This window comes from Protopterus annectens, chromosome 3.part0, assembly GCF_019279795.1.
Source record: "Protopterus annectens isolate FY-2018-M chromosome 3.part0, PAN1.0, whole genome shotgun sequence".
Classification (NCBI taxonomy): Eukaryota; Metazoa; Chordata; order Ceratodontiformes; family Protopteridae; genus Protopterus; species Protopterus annectens.
The window spans coordinates 1585106349-1585125478 of NC_056731.1; the positions used below are offsets into that span (position 1 = coordinate 1585106349).

Here is a 19130-nt window from a genome sequence, read left to right on the forward strand (position 1 = left end):
CTTTGCAGAGTCCATGTGACTTATGAAGTCTTGTATGTCTTTGCCTCCATCCTCTTCTCTGCCTTTGGTTGCTCCTGGGGCTCAGTGCCATGACGCACCCTGATCACCCCCTCACCCCCACCCATTGCAGCCAGCGTTAAGGATCTTATGTTGAAAGCCTGAGTACACTGTTGTTGTATCAAGTTACATGGTTTTGTCTTGTTGGGGCTTGAGTCAGTCAGCTATGTACATCTTCTGTCTGAATTTCAGTTCTTCCTGTCAAAATTGTTGCAGGGGAAAGCTCGGGGTCCTGCAAGAGTCTGCTTAAAGAGACTGTTTTCCAGACCTTGTCTACAGCAGTTCAGGTGTGCTTTCATGTAATACTGTGTTATATGGATTCTGTTGGTGCTGTGGTAAGGGCTGTAAGCTCTGGTGTGTACTTGTGCAAAATAGCATGGTTGAGTTTATCCTTCCTTGAATACTTTTTGCTGGATGCTTTCTTTTAGAATGCAGTGGTGTTTGGCCAGGCCTTGTAGGCAGTGCTGTATTTGATCCTTGGTAGGATGTGGGCCCCTTTCCTGTTGCAAACATTCCCTTGATTATTGCTGCTGTGCTCGTCCAAAAAGAAGAGGTGTTGTCGCTGCCATACTTACCAAGCCAAGCATCAGTTAATAGCTCTCCTTTTTCGTAATTGTTCGAAGCTGAGGGCGTGTCTTCTCCTCCTCAGTATGCATCCATGATCCTGGTCTGATGCGTAGTGGGGAGGGAGTGAATCTCCTAGCTTACCACAACTCGAACCAAAACCAATAAAAGAAAAAAAGCTTCCACTGTGCCAAAATACATGATATGAATTTCATGGACCACACTTGAGTTGTTCGCAAACCAAAACTTTTGACACTACATGCTGTTAAAAGTTTTGGTTTGCTAACAACTCAGGTGTGGTCATATCATGTATTTTGGCACAGTGGAATCTCATAGTTTGTTGTGGTAGAAGAGCCATTATTTGGGCATCAAAAGTGGTTTGAATTAAACCTTCCTGGTTATCCTCTCTTCTCCAAGGTCTGTTTCTCTGTCCTGGAGAGACTTTTGTGAATGACAGATGGTCCTTTGGGTGATTGAAGCACAATGTAGATGTCCTTCATGGATGCATCTGCAGTCATAACAACTGGGGGTTGTCCTGTCGTCAGGCAGCCCTTCAGTCGGCCGGATTCCAAAGTCCGGGTCCGCTTCGCTGATGTCGCACTTCACCCGCGTCATCTCTGTTGGTCTTCGGTATATAAGCATCAGCCGACGCCATTTTCTTCAGTCTTTCTTGCCGCTGGCAAGCAGAAGCTGTTCGCAAGTGCCGGTCGGTCGGATCCAGAGATTACTTCTACCGAATACTACTCAAGACTTCTAAAGCTAAGTACCCGCTGGGGACCCTTTCTTGCCTCAGCCGATGTCAGAAAAGTTAATAATTGTTTAACCTGTGGGAAACAAATACCTCATAAAGATTTCCACTCTTACTGCCTGCCCTGTTTAGGCCCAGCCCACGACGTAGCAGCTTGTTCGTCCTGTGCTTCTTTCAACCGAAACGCTTAGACGCCGGTCAGAGTTTGCAGAACAGTTTTTCGGTTCTGACTTTGCGTACATTATGCCGCCGGACCCTCCGACTTATTCTGCCAAAAACGCAAAGAAAGGACCGACAGTCCGCGGTTTCGCCGAAACCATGGTTAAGCAAATCGAGTGTCTCGGTTTCGGCCGAAACCGAGAAAACTGATCAAACTACACCGGAAACTATCACTACAACTGAGGTCCCTGCTAACGCTCTTGAATCGGCCTCAGAAATTTTACCCACTACGGTGCTTGCCACTGACTTATCAGACACCATTCCCTTGGATGTCTCTACCCCAGCACGTGGTGCTGCTAGGCCTCCAGCAGCCATGTCCATTAAGGCCTTCGCCAGGGCTAAAGCAGCCATGACTACTAAAACAGTGCCTGTTAAACCCCCTTCCTCCAGGCCCTCTGCCAGTTCTCAAATGCTTACCTTGGCAGAAGATTTAATTTCATTAATTAGAGGATCTCAATCTCACCCAGACAGGGCCTCTCAGCCCCCAGAAAAGAGACCTAGGGCAGAGCCCCCTGAGCCAGTGTCCTCTGATGATTCTGCTGATGAATCAGACATAACTGACCAGCCAGAGGCTCCTTTCTCCAATTTTGAAGATTCTGATGCTGAAGAATCCATTCCAGCTGCTTCCCTCCAGAAGAATTCTCCTTTGGGGAAACCTTGCATGCCATGCAGAACAGTTCCAATGGCAGCAACAGGATTTTTCAGACTCCAGGAAAAGACTTAGGACTTTTTGCACCTACCACAGCACAGGCCCTTAGCTATCCCTCCTGTTCTCTCTGTGGTGGATGATGCTTTCAATGATGCCTGCTCAGCTCCAGATTCTTTACCCCAGCCCCTGCCAAACCAGACAGATTTTACAGGGTGCCAGATACTCATCACCACCTCTACAAGGCCCCTCTTGCAGACCCCAAAACTATATCCCAGGGTCCCAAGGCAGTAGCGACCATAGCTAAAAACCCTGCTCCTTCTGAAAGGGAAGCAAGGTCATTAGACAGATGGGGAAAAAAGTTTACACTTCAGCCACTCTTTCAGCTAGAGCTTTAAATTGTCAGTTTCACATGATACAATACCAAGAGTTTATGCTTGATCAGTTAACTAAAAAGCTAACCACTGATGAATCTCTTGATAAGAATTATGTATTAGAAATGGTAAATAACATACAGCAGGTTAGTAACCATTCTTTAAAATGTGGCTATGATGCACTGGAGGCTTCATTTAGATCAGCCATGACTGGCACAGTAATTAGAAGGCATGCATGGCTAAAGGAGCAAGCTTTACCGGATCATGTTAAATCTAAATTGCTTGATGCTCCTATGGATAAATCAAGTTTGTTTGGTACACCTGCCCAGCAGGTTATGAAGAAAATGGAAGAAAAGGCAAAATCAGTCCAGACAGTTAAAGAATTCTTGCAGGTTCAACCCCAAGGTTTAGCAGGAACTGGCCTGCCAAAAATTGGTCCTTTCCTGACTCCACAAGACCTCAAAGGGCAGGAATAGACGGTCCAGAGGCAGAAACCAATCCAGAGGAGGTGCCTACAGAGGACGACAGTGGCAAGGTAACAACAGAGGCACAGAATCAACACCTGCCTCTACATCAACACAGCCACAGTGACTTAAACCTAAACCCGCCAACCAGGGAACAAATAACAGCTCCTCTAGGCGGAAAGCTAACCTTATTTTCAAAAAACTGGCACCACATAACAAAGGACAAGTGGATTTTACGAACCATAGATCAAGGTTACCGGTTCCACTTCCACACTTTACCAGTCAAAAGAGGAATGCCAAACCTACCTCCAAATCAAAAAACAGAGGCTCTACAACAGATAATGGAATTAGCAAACATGAGAGCTGTGGAAAAAGTGCCAACAGCAGAGCAAGGAAAGGGGTTCTACTCCAGACTATTCCTAGTTCCAAGAAAGGAAAAAAGTTGGAGACCAATTCTAGACCTGTCTACCCTAAATACTTACATCATTGTCCCAAAATTCAAAATGCTGACCCTACAGCAACTTCTTCCCATGCTGGGCAAGGAGTGTTGGCTGGTAACTCTAGATCTCAAGGAGGCATACCTGCACGTCCCCATTCGACCAATCTGCAGAAGGTACCTCAGATTTCTTGCAGGATCAGAGCACTTTCAATTCTCAGCATTGCCCTTTGGCTTATCTACTGCGCCCAGAGTATTCACAAAATGCCTGGCATCAGTAATCGCCCATTGCAGACTACAGGGAATTCAGATTTATCCATACCTGGACGACTGTCTGATACAAGGGGACAACAAAAGCAAGCTGACAACAGATTTACAAAGGGTCATTTACTTGCTTCAAGCACTGGGATACACAGTCAATTTACAAAAGTCAAGGCTGATACCATCCCAGACAAGGACTTTCCTGGGAGCGGAATTGGACACAGTAAGACAAATGGCATTCCTAACTACAGAAAAACAAAAGAACTCCTCTTTACTTCTTGGCACTAACAAATCTGAACAAGTTAACAGCAAGAAAGGTACTGCAGGCCTTGGGTTTCATGGCATCATGCATAATCTTGGTTCCATTTGCCAGACTACATATGAGAAAGCTTCAGTGGTACCTAAAGAATTTATGGTCCCAACACAGACACAGCCTAGAAACGGAAATCCCACTAATACCATGCTTAAAACAGGAGTTCCTATGGTGGGCTCACGCATGCCAGTCAAACCCAGGCCTGCCCTTTCGCAAAGGTCAAGCAAGCCAGACCATCACAACAGATGCTTCAGACCTGGGATGGGGGCACATATGCTGGACAAATGCGTGCAAGGATTGTGGACACAGGACCAACTTCACCTGCACATCAACCTAAAAGAAATGCTGGCAGTAAAACTGGCAATCCAAAAGTTCAGACCATTTCTCAAGGAAGGCCAGTTGATGATAAGGACAGACAACACCACAGTCATGTGGTACATCAACAAACAGGGAGGCACTCATTCCTACCCCTATGCAGAATGACTTTGGAGCTGTGGACCCTGGCACTCAGCTACAACATCCAGTTACAGGCAATATTTGTACCAGGAAAGAAAACTCTAGCAGATATTTTAAGCAGGACTACATGGGATGTCCACGAATGGCAGCTGCACCCGGACATCTTCAAGACCATCTCGAAGAAATGGGGAATGCCTCAGATAGATCTTTTCGCATCACCTCTCAATCACCAGCTCAAAAAATTCTGCACAAGGACATTCCACCCACTAGCATGGAAAGTGGACTCACTCTCCTTCAGCTGGAAAGGACTAACAGCATATGCATTCCCACCTCTTCCCTTGATACACAAAGTATTACTAAAAATCAAGGAGGAACGTCCAAGGATAATCCTGATGGCTCCAAACTGGCCAAGACAACATTGGTACCCACTGCTGAGGAGCATGTCTCGGAACAATATGTGGCCAATACCCCTGATGCCTTTGATGCTAACTCAGAACAACTACAGCACCATGCATCCAAACCTAAAGACGTTGCAACTGACTGCATGGAACATCACATAGCAGCTGCTAATCCACAGCTTTCACAAAGAGTTAAAGACATTATTCTTGAAGCACGCAGACCTTCAACAAGAAGAAACTATGCTGGGAAATGGAAAAGGTTTGTCATTTGGAGCTCAGAAAGAGGTAAAGATGTATCAAACATAGATATGCCCAACATTCTGGAGTATCTGGCGAACTACTTCATTCAGGCCTGTCCTATTCCTCCATCAAGATTCATGCATCAGCTATTTCAGCAGAATACAGCTTTGATCCACCTGTTTTTCACACCTTTGCTCAGGCAGTTCCTCAGAGGAATCAAGAATGTAAAACCTCCAAGGAAACCACCATTACCAGCCTGGGACTTGAACTTTGTGCTAGAAAAATTGACTCTATCACCTTTTGAACCAGCAGCAACAGCAGACCTGCAACACCTGTCATGGAAAACTGCTTTCCTACTGGCAATTACTTCAGCAAGGAGGGTTTCAGAACTACAGGCCTTAATGGCAGTGCAACCCTTTCTAATCTTCCACCAAGATAAGAGTGTCCATGAGGACTAATCCTACATTTATGCCTAAGGTGGTATCCAGAGTGTCCTTAAACCAGGCAATCCACCTACCTACCTTCTTTCCCAACCCACAAAACAGAGGGAAAGAATACTGCATACCTTGGATGTACATAGACAGCTACGCTACTACTTGGACAGAACAAAAATAGCAGAAAGACTGACCAACTTTTCGTAGCCTATGCAGCAGGAAGGGAAGGAAAAGCTATTTCCAAACAGACAATCTCCAAATGGATAGGAAATTGCATACGATTCTGTTACTCCTTCCATGGAAAGCAAATTCCACAGAACATAAGACCTCATTCTACAAGGGCAACAGCCACTACCACAGCCTTCTTACGAGGAGTGGCTACCAAAGACATTATTGAGGCAGCTACTTGGACCTCCGTGCATACATTTGCCAAGCATTATAATCTACCTCTATATTCCAGATCCCGAGCAGGGTTTGCCACTGCTGTTCTGCAAGGGATCCTAAACACACCATAATCTACCTTTATCCTCCTCCCCTAGTTGGCTATGGTATTCTACCCAGTTGTTATGACTGCAGATGCATCCATGAAGGACATAGTACAGTTTTGTACCTACCATAAATGTAGATGTCCGAATTGGATAGCATCTGCAGTCAGGATTACCCTCCCTCCTTCCCTCTGTGGTACTCCTAGGTGTTTACCCTTCTAATAGCTAGCTAGTGGGGGGACTTCTTTCATGGTGTATTTGTTTGTATTTATGCACATACATGCTTATTTTTGTGTTTACCTCTATCTTTTGGAAACATTGGCATCTATTCAAAATTTTTAGCCTTCTAGAGGGCTTCTGGCATCTGGGGCAAGAAACACTGAAGAAAATGGCGTCGGCTGATGCTTATATACCCGAAGACCAACAGAGATGACGTCGGGTGAAGTGCGACATCAGCGGCGGACCCGGACTTTGGAATCCGGCCGACTGAAGGGCTGCCTGACGACAGGACAACCCCCAGTTGTTATGACTGCAGATGCTATCCAATTCGGACATCTACATTTATGGTAGGTACAAAACTGTACTACACAAGTCTGCGTCATGCTGTGGACAGAAGCAAGACAAGCATGTTGAACAGCAGTCCTTTGGAGGGGTGGGCTGCTTACCACAACTTCACAATTATTAACCTTAACATATTGTTTTGCACTAGATTTAAAATCACACACTAGCCAAAAAATAATACAACATCAGTAAGATAAAAGAAATACACTATATTGCACTCATCCTGAGCTGCTGCTGGTAGGTCAACCAATGGGACTGAGCACTGCAAGTAACACAATGCTATGTGCTATATGGCACCTAAGATCTGAAGATAACATAGCCAGACACTCTTTATACTACCAGTATCCTGCCACCTCTGGTAGGAGGACAGTGCCCAAAACCCTGGGGGAAGGTAAAGTTCTGGATGTTAAACCAGACATGGGCTGTCTGCATGCAGGATATCCCAGGTGTGAGGACTGCAACAGTGAATCTAGTCAAATGTGCATTTGCAGCAAATGCTTAACAGAACTGTACTTTTCTTATTCATCTATTGTCTGTTTCTGTCTCCCCAAGAAAAGTTACCCAGTCCCTCTACAGCTCCACTGACCTCAGTCTACCCCAGATTTACTGTTGTAACTTCCTGCCTTATCCACCCCATGTCTGACTAAGGTTACTTCCTTCCCCTTTTTCATAACCTCTTATCTACTTCTGGTAATACTGTATTTCGTACCTGCTCACTATGACCCCAAACTCTGTAATCCTGTTCTAACCATTCTCCTCGTGTACCCATAGTTCATATTCACCATTGTGTTAATTTTGTCCTTCTCACTCTTCTGTAACCCCTACAAGCTCACTGCAAGCCAAAATGTAAATTATAAATGTTATCTTCTTGCATAAGCTCCCCCTCCTTCCTCAAGAAGATCGCCCAGACTTTTTTTTATACATTCTTCTTCTCATTCCTCCTTTGTATTATTTCACTGATACTGCCCCAGCTGTCGGGCTTATTTATTTAGCTGCCATTTGGTAATTGGATAATTGAACTGGTGTGTTGATCCTTTTCAGTCACAACCCAAATGTCAGTAGTACAGCACAACAACAAAGGTAAAATGTGGTAAATTTCAACGAAGTAGCTGGTATTATGAGCAGTTAACATGGCTATAAGACACATTGCATTTTGATGCAACAGTTTGTTTACCGTGCATAAAACACTCATAGGTTCTATATACATAATATGTACAGTTGTATCGCATGTGCTGTAACACTACAGAATAGACTGACATGTTGAACTAAGTTTTCTTGCTTAGAAAGGAAGGATTTGTATAGCATTTTAGCTCAAGCAATGAAAATGTGCATTTAAATTAATTAGTTTTAGTTCAGTTTTGAAGGCCTGTAGAGTCTGTTTTCCTTACTTTGTGAGAGCTGGTTCCATACATCTAGGCTTAATCTTGAGAAATGGCTGTTTCACCAATGGCTGTTTTGAAGTTCATACAGAGTAATGGGGTCATCTTGCCTGCAGTGGAGGGAGTAGTTTGGTTCTTATTCCTCCACCTTATTCTGCCATCTCTTCTGTACTAAAGCAGTAGTATACTCCTGTTTCTTCCTTTATACACACACAAAAAGTGAGTCCTTATTACTCCACTCCTGTCTTAAGCCCTAGAATATTCTGCGGTTTCTGGAGGGACCATGTTTCTCTTTCTACTGCCCAGGGTACACCTTTTAATCTCAGTACAACAGCTTTTTTATAAGCATTGCAACCTATTTGAAGTTCAACACTTGGATCTGAAAGTCCCTAAACTTTGAAAATGTAAATGTGGTTAATCTGAGATAACAGTGAAGTGTGAAACTCACTGTAACATATTCTGTGTTTTCATAGGGGTACAAGCCCATGTGCACCCCCCCCTTTTATAAGTCAAAGATTACTGAACGTCAGAGACGATAGAATTCTCCAAGATATAGTAGGTTGGACTTGGTGTATGCTTCCCTCTAATCATACCCAAATATTTGCAGTTCCAAGGAGCACAGTTACTGTTCTCTAACTCAGAATGTGAACCAAGAATAAACATATAGCGTATATCAAGGTGTATAGTGTAAATAAAAATTATGACTTATTGGAGGCTTGGTTGCTAGTACACTGTCCAGCTCTTCTCCTCCCTCACGGAACTGTAGTTGAAAGAGATGAATCATTGTACCAGTGCCTCACAGATATGTACAACTCGTTTCTTCATGACTGACCTTGAAATGTATGGTAGGTTTGGTCATAAATCATAAAAGCATTCTCCACGGTTCACTTAGTGTGTCATCAAACGCCTCCTCTGACCGTGGCCCTAACTGACTAGTTATGATGCTGTAAGTATGCCCCAAGAAGGCAGTTTTCAGGAAAATGTTATTAAAGGAAGCACTGTAAGCATATGGTTGTTGGAGTATTGCTCACTTGTATTTTTTTTTTTTTTTTTTTGCCTCCCTTTTAGTTGTTCTTTATGCATTTGCTGCCTAACTTTGCTGAGTGTTGGTGGGATCAAGTTATTCTGGACATCTTGCTCTGCAATGGTGGTGGCATCTGGCTAGGAATGGTGGCCTGTCGCTTCTTGGAGATGAGAACTTACCACTGGGCAGGCTTCAAGTAAGTTTTTGGTTTGTACAGATTTTGTGTGTATGTACATAGAGTAATGATTTTGCCTTGTTTGAGTTAATGTCCTCCTGCTTCTAGTGTTAATAAAAAAAAAAATTGTGCAAGACTGTCCTACACCCCACAGAGCCGTATAAAAATTATGAAAGACCTTGGGACATTCTTCCTTCAAGCACTGTGGCTTTCTAAGAATGTTTTTGTATAGCAGGTTTAGCTGAAAGTGCTTTGATCTAGTGGAACTTCTCTAGATAAAGGTTTTTATGTTAAAACTGTGTTGCCTAGGACTATGTGCCATTGTCAGACTCCCACTCGTACCGTCTCATTTGTAACCACACAGCTTCAGAAGATGCAACATAATGGAACAGTTGACATAAATTCCCTTTTTATCTATATTATAACAACAAGCTGCAGAAGTTAGGCTAATGAATCTCTCTGTCGTCATCCTATACCTTGTCAAAGAAAGATAGTCTCTCAGACTTTAGAAAAAAGCTAGAATTCCTCAACAGCAATGACATCCCTCCAGTGCTCTTTCTAATTACCATTCTGTAGCCATATGATCGCCTTTATTTACCTGGAAAAGGATCGATAGTCAGCTGTAAAATTTCATTCTAGATAAAAACCTTGTCTCCGGTTCTTAACATGGGTTCTACTGAAACCACATAGTTGAAATTGGATTGTTTGATGTCGTTGACCATATATCTTGGCTAACCTAAATAAGGAGAGAGTTGTTGCTGCAATATTTTAAATTTTTTTCTTTGTCCTTTGGTACACTGAAACTGCTTGCTTCTCTAAATTAAGCATTCCATCAGTCATACTTGGGTTATTTAGCTACTTTCAGAACAGGAAACAGATTTAATTCAAGGAACTGCAACTGTAGACTCTGTCTCTTCACCTATGGTTGTCCCACAGGTCTCTGCCTTAATCTTTGTATTATTTACTGTTTTTATTAACCAAGTGGACAGATTATGCAAAGGAGCAAAAACATTGCCAGAGTGCTGGTCAGGACACTTATGTACTTTTCCCAGAATATCAGCGGTGGAGATCCAGCTCCAGACATCCTTTAGTAGCTTACAGCAGCTTACTAATGGAGAGATATTTGGTATCATGCGTAGAAGACCATCAGCAGCAGTAGCCAGGTGTGTTTGCATTCCTCTACCAGTAATTCACTATGAGAAGAGTGTGGAAGCCTTCATTAGAGCTCAACAAAAGATGTCTGCTGCCTGTATGCCCGCTAGTTTTCATGGAGATAAGAGGTGCTTCTTTCTCAGCATGATCATCCAGCTTTTCCTTACTTTGTCCTCTTGCTCTTGGCAGATGTCCCATGGAATCTAGGGTCATTCCAGCTGATGTCAGTGTCAAGACATCTGGCTTCTACTGTGATATTGACCTTGGGACCACAGCTTTAGACATCAACATCTCTGATGTTGACCTCATCTTGGTTGATGTTTAACAGCAACGACAGAACCATTGTCCCAGTGTCAGGGAATTAACCTTTTGGAGTTGAGCTTCATGCAGATTTTGTTGGCATTGATGCTGGCTTCAGCCGGGTTGGTCTTCAGGATTGGGGCTCTTGCTTTCGACTTGGAGTTGATTGTTTGTTAGCACTGATGTCAGAAGTTGTTCACTTGGGCTGTAACTGGATGCAGAGCTTGTTTTCTTACACTGACATTGGGTAATTCAGTCTTCAGCGGTTGGGGTCGTCTCTGACAGCCTGTATCGCTGCATTGGCACCAGTATTGGCACCATTGATGCAGACCATTGTGCATTTGACACCGCCATCACCTACACCCCTTATGACATCAGCATCAAGCCAGTATTCAGATATCTCTTTGCAGAGGCCTCTTAACTGTCCATCTTGTTGAACAGCAAGACAGAGAGCCTGAAATGTGTTATTCATGGTCCCCCCACAGTATTGTTTCCTTGTCATCCTTGGACCTTTTACCTCTGAGGATTAGTAGAAAACACAAGTACAGAAGTAAGCATTTTGACACACCTTTTGCATCTCCTACCCCAGATGTTGAACAGAGAGTCAACTCTCCCAATGACCCAAAATTTGAGGAAGGTTTAGAAATGATGGCTTGGAGAAGGAGTGGCCTGTAGACACAGTATCCTGTCCTCAGAAGACTCTTCATAAAACTTTTAGGACTTCCCCAGACATCTTCCTGGTTGGTCCTAGACAAGGATAAAATGGTAAAACTGATATCAAAGGGGAAAGTCCTGATGTGGTGAGACCTGTCATGGAAGAGACCAGACTTCTTCAAGACTGGAATTGTTGGATATAAACCCCAAACATGACTCTTGTGGTTGCCTTTAAAAAGGCCCTGACCACTCACATCCCTGCTGTTTAGCCCCTCCCCAAAAATAAGTCAAGGCCCATATAGAAAGTATGTTTTTCTATTTGAGCCTTTCTGACTGAGGGCCATAAACTGTATGGCCCAGATGATTAAGTTCCATTGGGATGTGACAGAGGAGGTGCATCATTTGCTGGATCCCTTACTGGATAGACAAATAAATCAGACAATGTAGTTGCAGTTGGCACCTACAGCATCCATATTTCTCATAGTGAGGTTAGCTCAAAACATCGGTTGAGCGATCGTCCCAGGCAGCAGGTACCATAAGACCCGTAGCTGGCTCATCTAGTGCCCATCCTCTAGCCCCAAGGTAGTACCCCACGCCCTCAGCTCTTCAAGTTAACAGCATAAGAAGGACTTATGAATGTCTGTAGTAAGAGCTTATTTGAACAGTTGGAACAAATGTATCTACTGGCTTCCTGCAGCTGATCCAAGCCCCCATTTACTATAAGAGCAGAAAAAAGAGGACTTTGAATTTCTACTTCAAACAATAAATCACTTTAACTGTAGCAAGCAGATTGCTGCATTTGTACTAGTTGGAGTCCTACAGCAGATCCATGTCCCATCAGCTCTTCCAGTGAAGAGCAAAAAAAAAAAAGCCAGTACACTAAAAAAAATAATGAATTCTTTCTAACTGTTTAAGCCTGGGGCAATTTCCTTTTTATCCCACCATTGCTATGCTACTGTGCACTAGCTTTGCCTTACTCTGTCACACCTGGCCGTAGTTCAGATTTCACCAAGAATGCCATTGTGACCTTTACTAGTTTGCCCTTTGCATTCACTTTTTTATGACCCAGCATTGGGATGCACCTGGAGAACATGAAAAGGAAAAGACCCTTTTGAGTGCTGATATGAAATGTCAGATTCTGCAGTGTGCGTTTTCTAGACAGGAGTGGCACCAGTATCTAGTTTAACTTAGGCCTGGCCAACAGTAGCCAGATCAGAGGAATAATAAATGTAGTTGTAACTTTTAGAATGGTCACCAGCCCAGATATGGAAATAATTAAGAACAAAAGTGGAACTGTGGATGTTCTTCATGTTTCACTGTTGCAGTCATCACTTGTGGGTTATCTCTGCTGGGTAACTCTCGGCTGGCCCGAATACCAGAGTAAAGATTTTCCCTCCTGCGTCAGCCTGGGACTGACGTCAGGTTGTCAGTGGTATAAAGTAGGGCAGCCGACGGCATTACATCAGTCTTTCTTGCCATGGTGCCCAAAGCAGAAGCAGTTTGCGTGTGCATCGGTCGGCCGTTGTCCGAATGAAGTTAAAAACGACTACAGCTAAGTACCCCGTTGGGGATTTTTTTCTTGCATTAAGCGATGTCCAAAAAAGTAGATAATTGTCTCTGCTGTGGAAAACAAATACCACACCGAGACTTCCATAACCTTTGTGAAACCTGTTTAGGCCCAGATCATGACATCCCTGGGTGTCGGTTCTGCACCCACTTTAACTCTAGGACCATTTGCAGTAGAGCAGAAATTGTAGCTAGACATTTCAAAGACAAGTCTGCGCAATACAAAATGGCGTCCATCGGTCAGCATTCAGTGGATATTCCCAAAAAGAGAAAAGATGAAGAAAGGGATAGACCACATAAAACTAGGCCTTCAGACAGCTCCTCCTTGAAGCCAGCGTCAGTACACCGGAATTCAGTGAGGTGCCTACGCAGCCCCTGATGCCCGACACTGTTCCTTCACAGGCCTCTACCGAGACCTATGCAGAGTTCAGTACACCACTGGAGCAGTCTACATCTGCTGATATTTTGGTTGTCAGCCCCGCAGTTGGGTCCAGAGCTGTTATGCAGGCACCGACTTCCGAGGACGTTTTCCAGACAATTGACTACCATGCTGCCAGCTCCCACGCTGCCGGTTACAGCCGCACCCAGGCCAATTGAAGCACTGAGGCCTAAGAGCAAGACCACCCACAGAAAAACAGTTTCTAGCTGGCATCTTCCTCAAGACCAACCTGCTCAGTCACAACAACTCCTTAAGATGGCGGAGGGTCTTATCAGAGGTAACCAGACCACCCCATCCAAAAGGAAAAGGGATCTTTCTCCTGAGATTCTCTCAGAACCTGATACTGAAGAATCCGATTTCTTGGATTCAGACAATGAACAGCAGCCCCTTACCACCTTTGAGGATTCTGATGCAGAGTAATCCTTCCCATCTGCATCCCCCCTTGAGGACCTAATTTTTGGTGAGACCTTACATACCCTTAGAGAACATTTCCACTGGGAAGCTCAGATTATCCCTAGTCTGAGAGGAGGCTAGGAAGTTACTGGATCTTCCCCAGCACAAACCCTCAGCTATGCCTCCCATTTTGAATGTGGTGGAGGATGTTTTTATGGCGTCTAGCCTCACACCTGATGCCCTGCCCCTGAACCTAGAAAGCCAGACAGGTATTACAGGGTGCCAGACACAAGTACTTGTTCAAAAATCATGCCGCAGACCCAGAGGTCCTCACCCAAGGACCCAAAGGGGCTAAGGCCATTTCATCCACAAATCATGTTTCTTCAGACAAGGACAGCAGAGCTCTAGACAGATGGTGTAAAAAAGTATACACCTCTGCTACCTTAGCTATTAGAACTCTTAACTTGCCAGTTCCATATGTTAAAATATCAGCAACATACCTTGGAAGTATTAAAACAGAAGATTTCATCCTTGCCAGACAGTTCTACTTCCAGGGAGCTAGGGGAGCTCTTGCACTCCAGCTCTCAAGTAGCAAAGCATTCCCTCCATTGCGGATACGATGCCCTTGAAGCCCTCGGTCATTAGGAGACATGCGTGACTGAAAGAGCAACCTCTGCCTGATCGTTTTAAATCCCAAGCTTCTAGACACCCCCCTGGATAAGGACCGCTTGTTTGGATCTAAGGCGGAGGAGGTGATCAAGAAAATGGAAGATAAGGCTAAATCAATGCAGACTATTAAAGAATTCCTCCAGGTCCAACCTCCCAAATTCAGCAGGAACTTCCCCACCAAACACTGGTCCTTTCCTTTCCAATCCAGATCTGTGCAAAGGAAAGGCCGCAGGGACAGATCCCTCGGGCAGCAGCCACAAGAACAGAGTCCAAGACAGTGGACCTCTACTACCCCCAGGGCAGGGAGTTGTAAGTCCACTCCCTATCCTAAAGACTTGCAATGACTTGCAGTCTGTTTCCCTCCCTTCTTCCCCCATTCTCTCTCTCTCAAATCTGTTTACACCTATATATGCCTATGGGCATCCACTAGTTTGGCCTTCCTCAGGCCTTCTGAATGGGACTCTTATAGGTTAGGGAAAGAAAAACTGATGAAATGGCGTTTGCCGCCCTGCTTTATACCACTGACGACCTGATGTTAGCCCCAGGCGACCGCAGCCAACGCAGGAGGGATAATCTTTACTCTGGTATTCGGGCTGGCTGAGGGCTACCCAGCAGGGATAACCAACAAGTGATGACTGCAACAGTGAATACACTCTAACATCTACATTTATGGTAAGTGTACACAACTGTACTTTCACCCTCTAACAGCAACAGAATCCTTGAGACTCTGGAGGCAGACAGAGGTCATCTGTCCTTCCACTCGTGCATGACAAGTGCATAAGGGCATCAAAGTCCAGAGGGTTCATTATCCTCTTCCATACCCCTACACAGCTAGTTTATCTTCCCTTCTAGATGTCACTCCACATCAGAAAGGATACAGCACAAAAAGAAGATGTTCTTCGTGTTTCACTGTTGCAGTCATCACATTTGGGTTATCTGCTTGCAATAACCCTCAGTTGGCCTGATTATCAAAGTCTTGGGTCCTGTGTTGGTTGCTGTCTCAGCTTCCATGACGTCAGGTAGTCAGGGGTATAAAGCATGCAGCCAACGCCATTACATCAGTCTTTCTTGTCGTGCGGTGCCCAAAGCAGAAGCCGTGTGCAAGTGCCAGTCGGCCGACTCCTGAAATTTTCATTTTCAAGTTTCAGAACCCAAATCTTCAGCTAAAGCTAAGTGCCCCGTTGGAGAAACTTTTTCTTGCTCTAAACCAATGTCAGTAAAAGTCAGTAATTGTATTTCTTGTGGAAAGCAAATACCTCACAAAGTTTTTAATTCATACTGTATTCCTTGCCTAGGCCCTGACCACGACGTATCTCGCTGTCGGTTTTGTGCCTTATTTAAGCTACAAAACTATTCATCGTCTGTATATTTTCGCTTCTAAATATTTTGGTACTCGGTTCAATTATCCAGATATGTCTTCGGTAAGCCATCCGACTACCGACATTCCGAAAAAACGCAATGATAAAGACAGGCCGCCTAGGTCCAAAGCTGCCGATGACGCTTCTTCTAAGCCAGTCGCCAGTTCGCCGGTACTCAGTGAGGCGCTTTCGCAGCCCCTGATGCTCGCTACTTCAGATTCACAAGCCTCTACTAAGACCCATTTGGAGTCTGGTATGCCACAAGATGCTTCAACTGTGGAACCTGTGAATGTTTCTACCTTGGATGGGTCCGGAGCAGCTGTGCAGGCACCGGCTTCTGAGGGTGTATGCAGGCCTACTGACTTGCATATTAAACCGATGCCATCTTCTTCTTCAAGGCCTAAAACTCGAACTACGCCTAGAAAACCGACGCCCAAACCGCTCTATGCCTAAAAAAACGGGTAAGAATGGCTGAAGACCTTATTACTTTGATTAGGGGAAGCCAACCTTCCCCCTCTAAGAGACCTAGGACTGAATTTGCTTAAGATGCATACTCTTAGGGAGCACTTTCACTGGGAAAACCAGGATTACTCCGATTCTAAAAGGAGGCTTAGGGATTTCTTACTCCTGCCCCAGTACAGGCCTTTAGCTATCCCTTCTGTACCAGACATTGTTGATGATGCCTTTTCTGAATCTAGCTTGGCCCCTGATTCTTTACCTCCTGCTCCCAGAAAACATGACCAATATTACAGGGTTCCTGACTCTCAAAAGTTCCTTTTTAAAAATCCTACTGCGGATCCTGAGACCATTTCACAGGGACCCAAGGGCATCAAGGCTACTACTGCCAAAAATCCCCTCTGATCGAGACTCCAGGGTGCTGGATAGATGGGGTAAGAAAGTTTACGCTTTTGCAACTTTGGCCATTAGGGCCTTAAACTGCCAGTTGCATATATTAAAGTATCAGCAGCATTTCATTGGATTGCTTAAACAGAAAATGATGTGGATTCCTGACTGTGCTGAAAATAAGGATTTACAAGATTGAATGCATTCTACTGAACAGATTGGAAAGCATATTTTGCAGTGTGGTTTTGATTCACTAGAGGCACCTTGCAGGGCTGCTGTCACTGGGTCTGTACTTAGAAGGCATGCTTGGCGTAAGGAACAGTCTTTGCCAGATCATGTTAAAGCTAAATTGCTGGATGCTCCCTTAAATCAGGACCGCCTGTTTTGGCAACAAAGCAGAAGTAGTTCTTAAAAAGATGGAGGAGAAAGATAAGTCTATGCAAACTGTTAAAGATTTTCTACAAGTACAACCTCCAAGATTTAGTAGGTATTGACCCTGTAAGAATTGGTCTTTTCCTGCCTCTTCCAGGCCTTCTCGATCCAAACCCAGAACCAGCAGAACACCCAGGCTTCAGTCCCAGGGTATGCACAGGACTAAACAGTGGGGGGCTCCCACTTCCAAATCAGGGAGTAGTAAGACTCCATCCTATGGTAAACTGTCTCAATGACTTAACCTTAAAACTTCCAAGCACTTCTCAACTGGCTGCTCCTTTAGGGGGAAAGGTTGCTCTGCAGGCAAAAAACTGGAAACTCATTACCCAGGACAAATGGGTTTTAAATATAGTTTCCCCAACGATACAGATTTCACTTCCACACATTACCAACCCCAAACAGTTGGCCGGATCTACCCCCAAATCAGTGGGCAGAGGCTCAAAAACAAGTACTCTCCCTGTTAAGCATAAAGGCTATTCAAACTGTACCAGAACAGGAAAAGGGACAAGGTTTCTACTCAAGAACTTTCCTGGTACCCAGCCTCCTGGCTTCCTATCCTGGACCTTTCTATATTAAACAGCTTTTTGGTGATTCCAAAATTCAAGGTGCTGACTCTTCACCAGTTACTTCCTATGCTAGGCAAAGATGCCTGGTTGGCAACCCTGGATTTAAAAGAAGCCTACCTGCACATCCCAATCAGGGAATCTTGAAGAAGATACCTGCGCTTCAAAGCAGGCTACATGCACTATCAGTTCTCTGCACTGCCCTTTGACTTATCTACTGCGCCCAGGGTATTCACAAAGTGCCTAGCTCCAGTCATTGCATTTTGCAGGCAAAGAAATGTTCAAATATACCCATACCTGGACGATTGTCTAATTCAGGCAGAAAGCCAGGACATACTTTTGAATCATCTGGTATTTGTACAAAAGGTGCTAACTTGTCTGGGGTACACCATAAACGAAAAGAAATCACATCTGGTACCCTGTCAACAAATTATATTCCTGGGAGCAAGCTTGAACACAACTTCCCAGATGGCTTTCCTCACGCCAGAGAAACAAATTCATTTGACAACTTACTTCAAACTCATGGCTACAAAAACCCCGCTATCTGCAAGGCAAATACTGCAGACCTTGGGGTTCATGGCCTCCTGCATTCTAATTCCATATGCAAGACTGCATATGAGGAAACTACAATGGTATCTAAAAAGCCTATGGTGTCAACATTCTCAGGATCTAGAAGCAATGATCCCTATTATACCTTGCCTACAGCTAGAGTTCCTTTGGTGGGCAGAGGCCTGCCACCAAAACAAGAGACTATCATTCACTCTACCCCCTGCCGCCCAACCCTAAAAACAGATGCATCAGACTATGCATGGGAGGCTCACCTGGCAGGGAAGTGCATTCAAGGCAAATGGAACCCAAGTCAAATGCACCTGCATATCAATCAAAAAGAAATGTTAGCTGTACAGAATGCTTTGACAGCCTTCAAGGACCACATTCTTCCAGGACAATTAATGGTAAGGACGGACAACACCACTGTTATGTGGTACATAAACAAGCAGGGGGGGGGTACCCATTCTTACCCCCTCTGCAGACTAGCCATGGCTTTGTGGAAGACAGCCTTGAGAGCTAGCAAGTGCATCTACAGGCTTAATTCCTGCCAGGAAAATTAAATACACTGGCAGACAAACTCAGCAGAAATCTCATGGACCCACATGAGTGGAAACTGGAACCAAAGATTTTCAACATGTTGATAAACAAATGGGGGTGCCCACATATAGACCTGTTTGCCTCTCCCCTGAACTACCAATTGGACAAATTCTGCACAAGGACTCCCCACAAACAAGCTTGGAAAGTGGATGCTCTGTCCATCAGTTGGAAAAATCTATCAGTTTATGCCTTTCCTCCTCTGCCTCTCTTCTCCAAAGTACTACTAAAGATCAAACAGGACAAACCAAGGACGATAATGATTGCACCAGACTGGCCACGCCAATGCTGGTACCCCCTCTTGCGCAGTTTGTCACTGCTGGCTCCATGGCACCTGCCTCAGACCCCTACCATGCTGTCTCAGCAGGAGAGCCAGGTTCTGCA

The 19130-nt window shown here is 44.5% G+C and overlaps 1 protein-coding gene across 1 annotated transcript in view; it reads left to right on the forward strand.

Annotated features, from left to right (window-relative positions):
* The window catches only part of PTDSS1 (phosphatidylserine synthase 1), an 811205-nt gene that overhangs the window by 452087 nt on the left and 339988 nt on the right, over positions 1-19130 (forward strand). The window contains exon 6 of the mRNA XM_044065621.1: positions 9104-9255. Coding sequence (XP_043921556.1) covers positions 9104-9255 — 152 coding nt within the window. The remainder of the gene's footprint in view (positions 1-9103; positions 9256-19130) is intronic.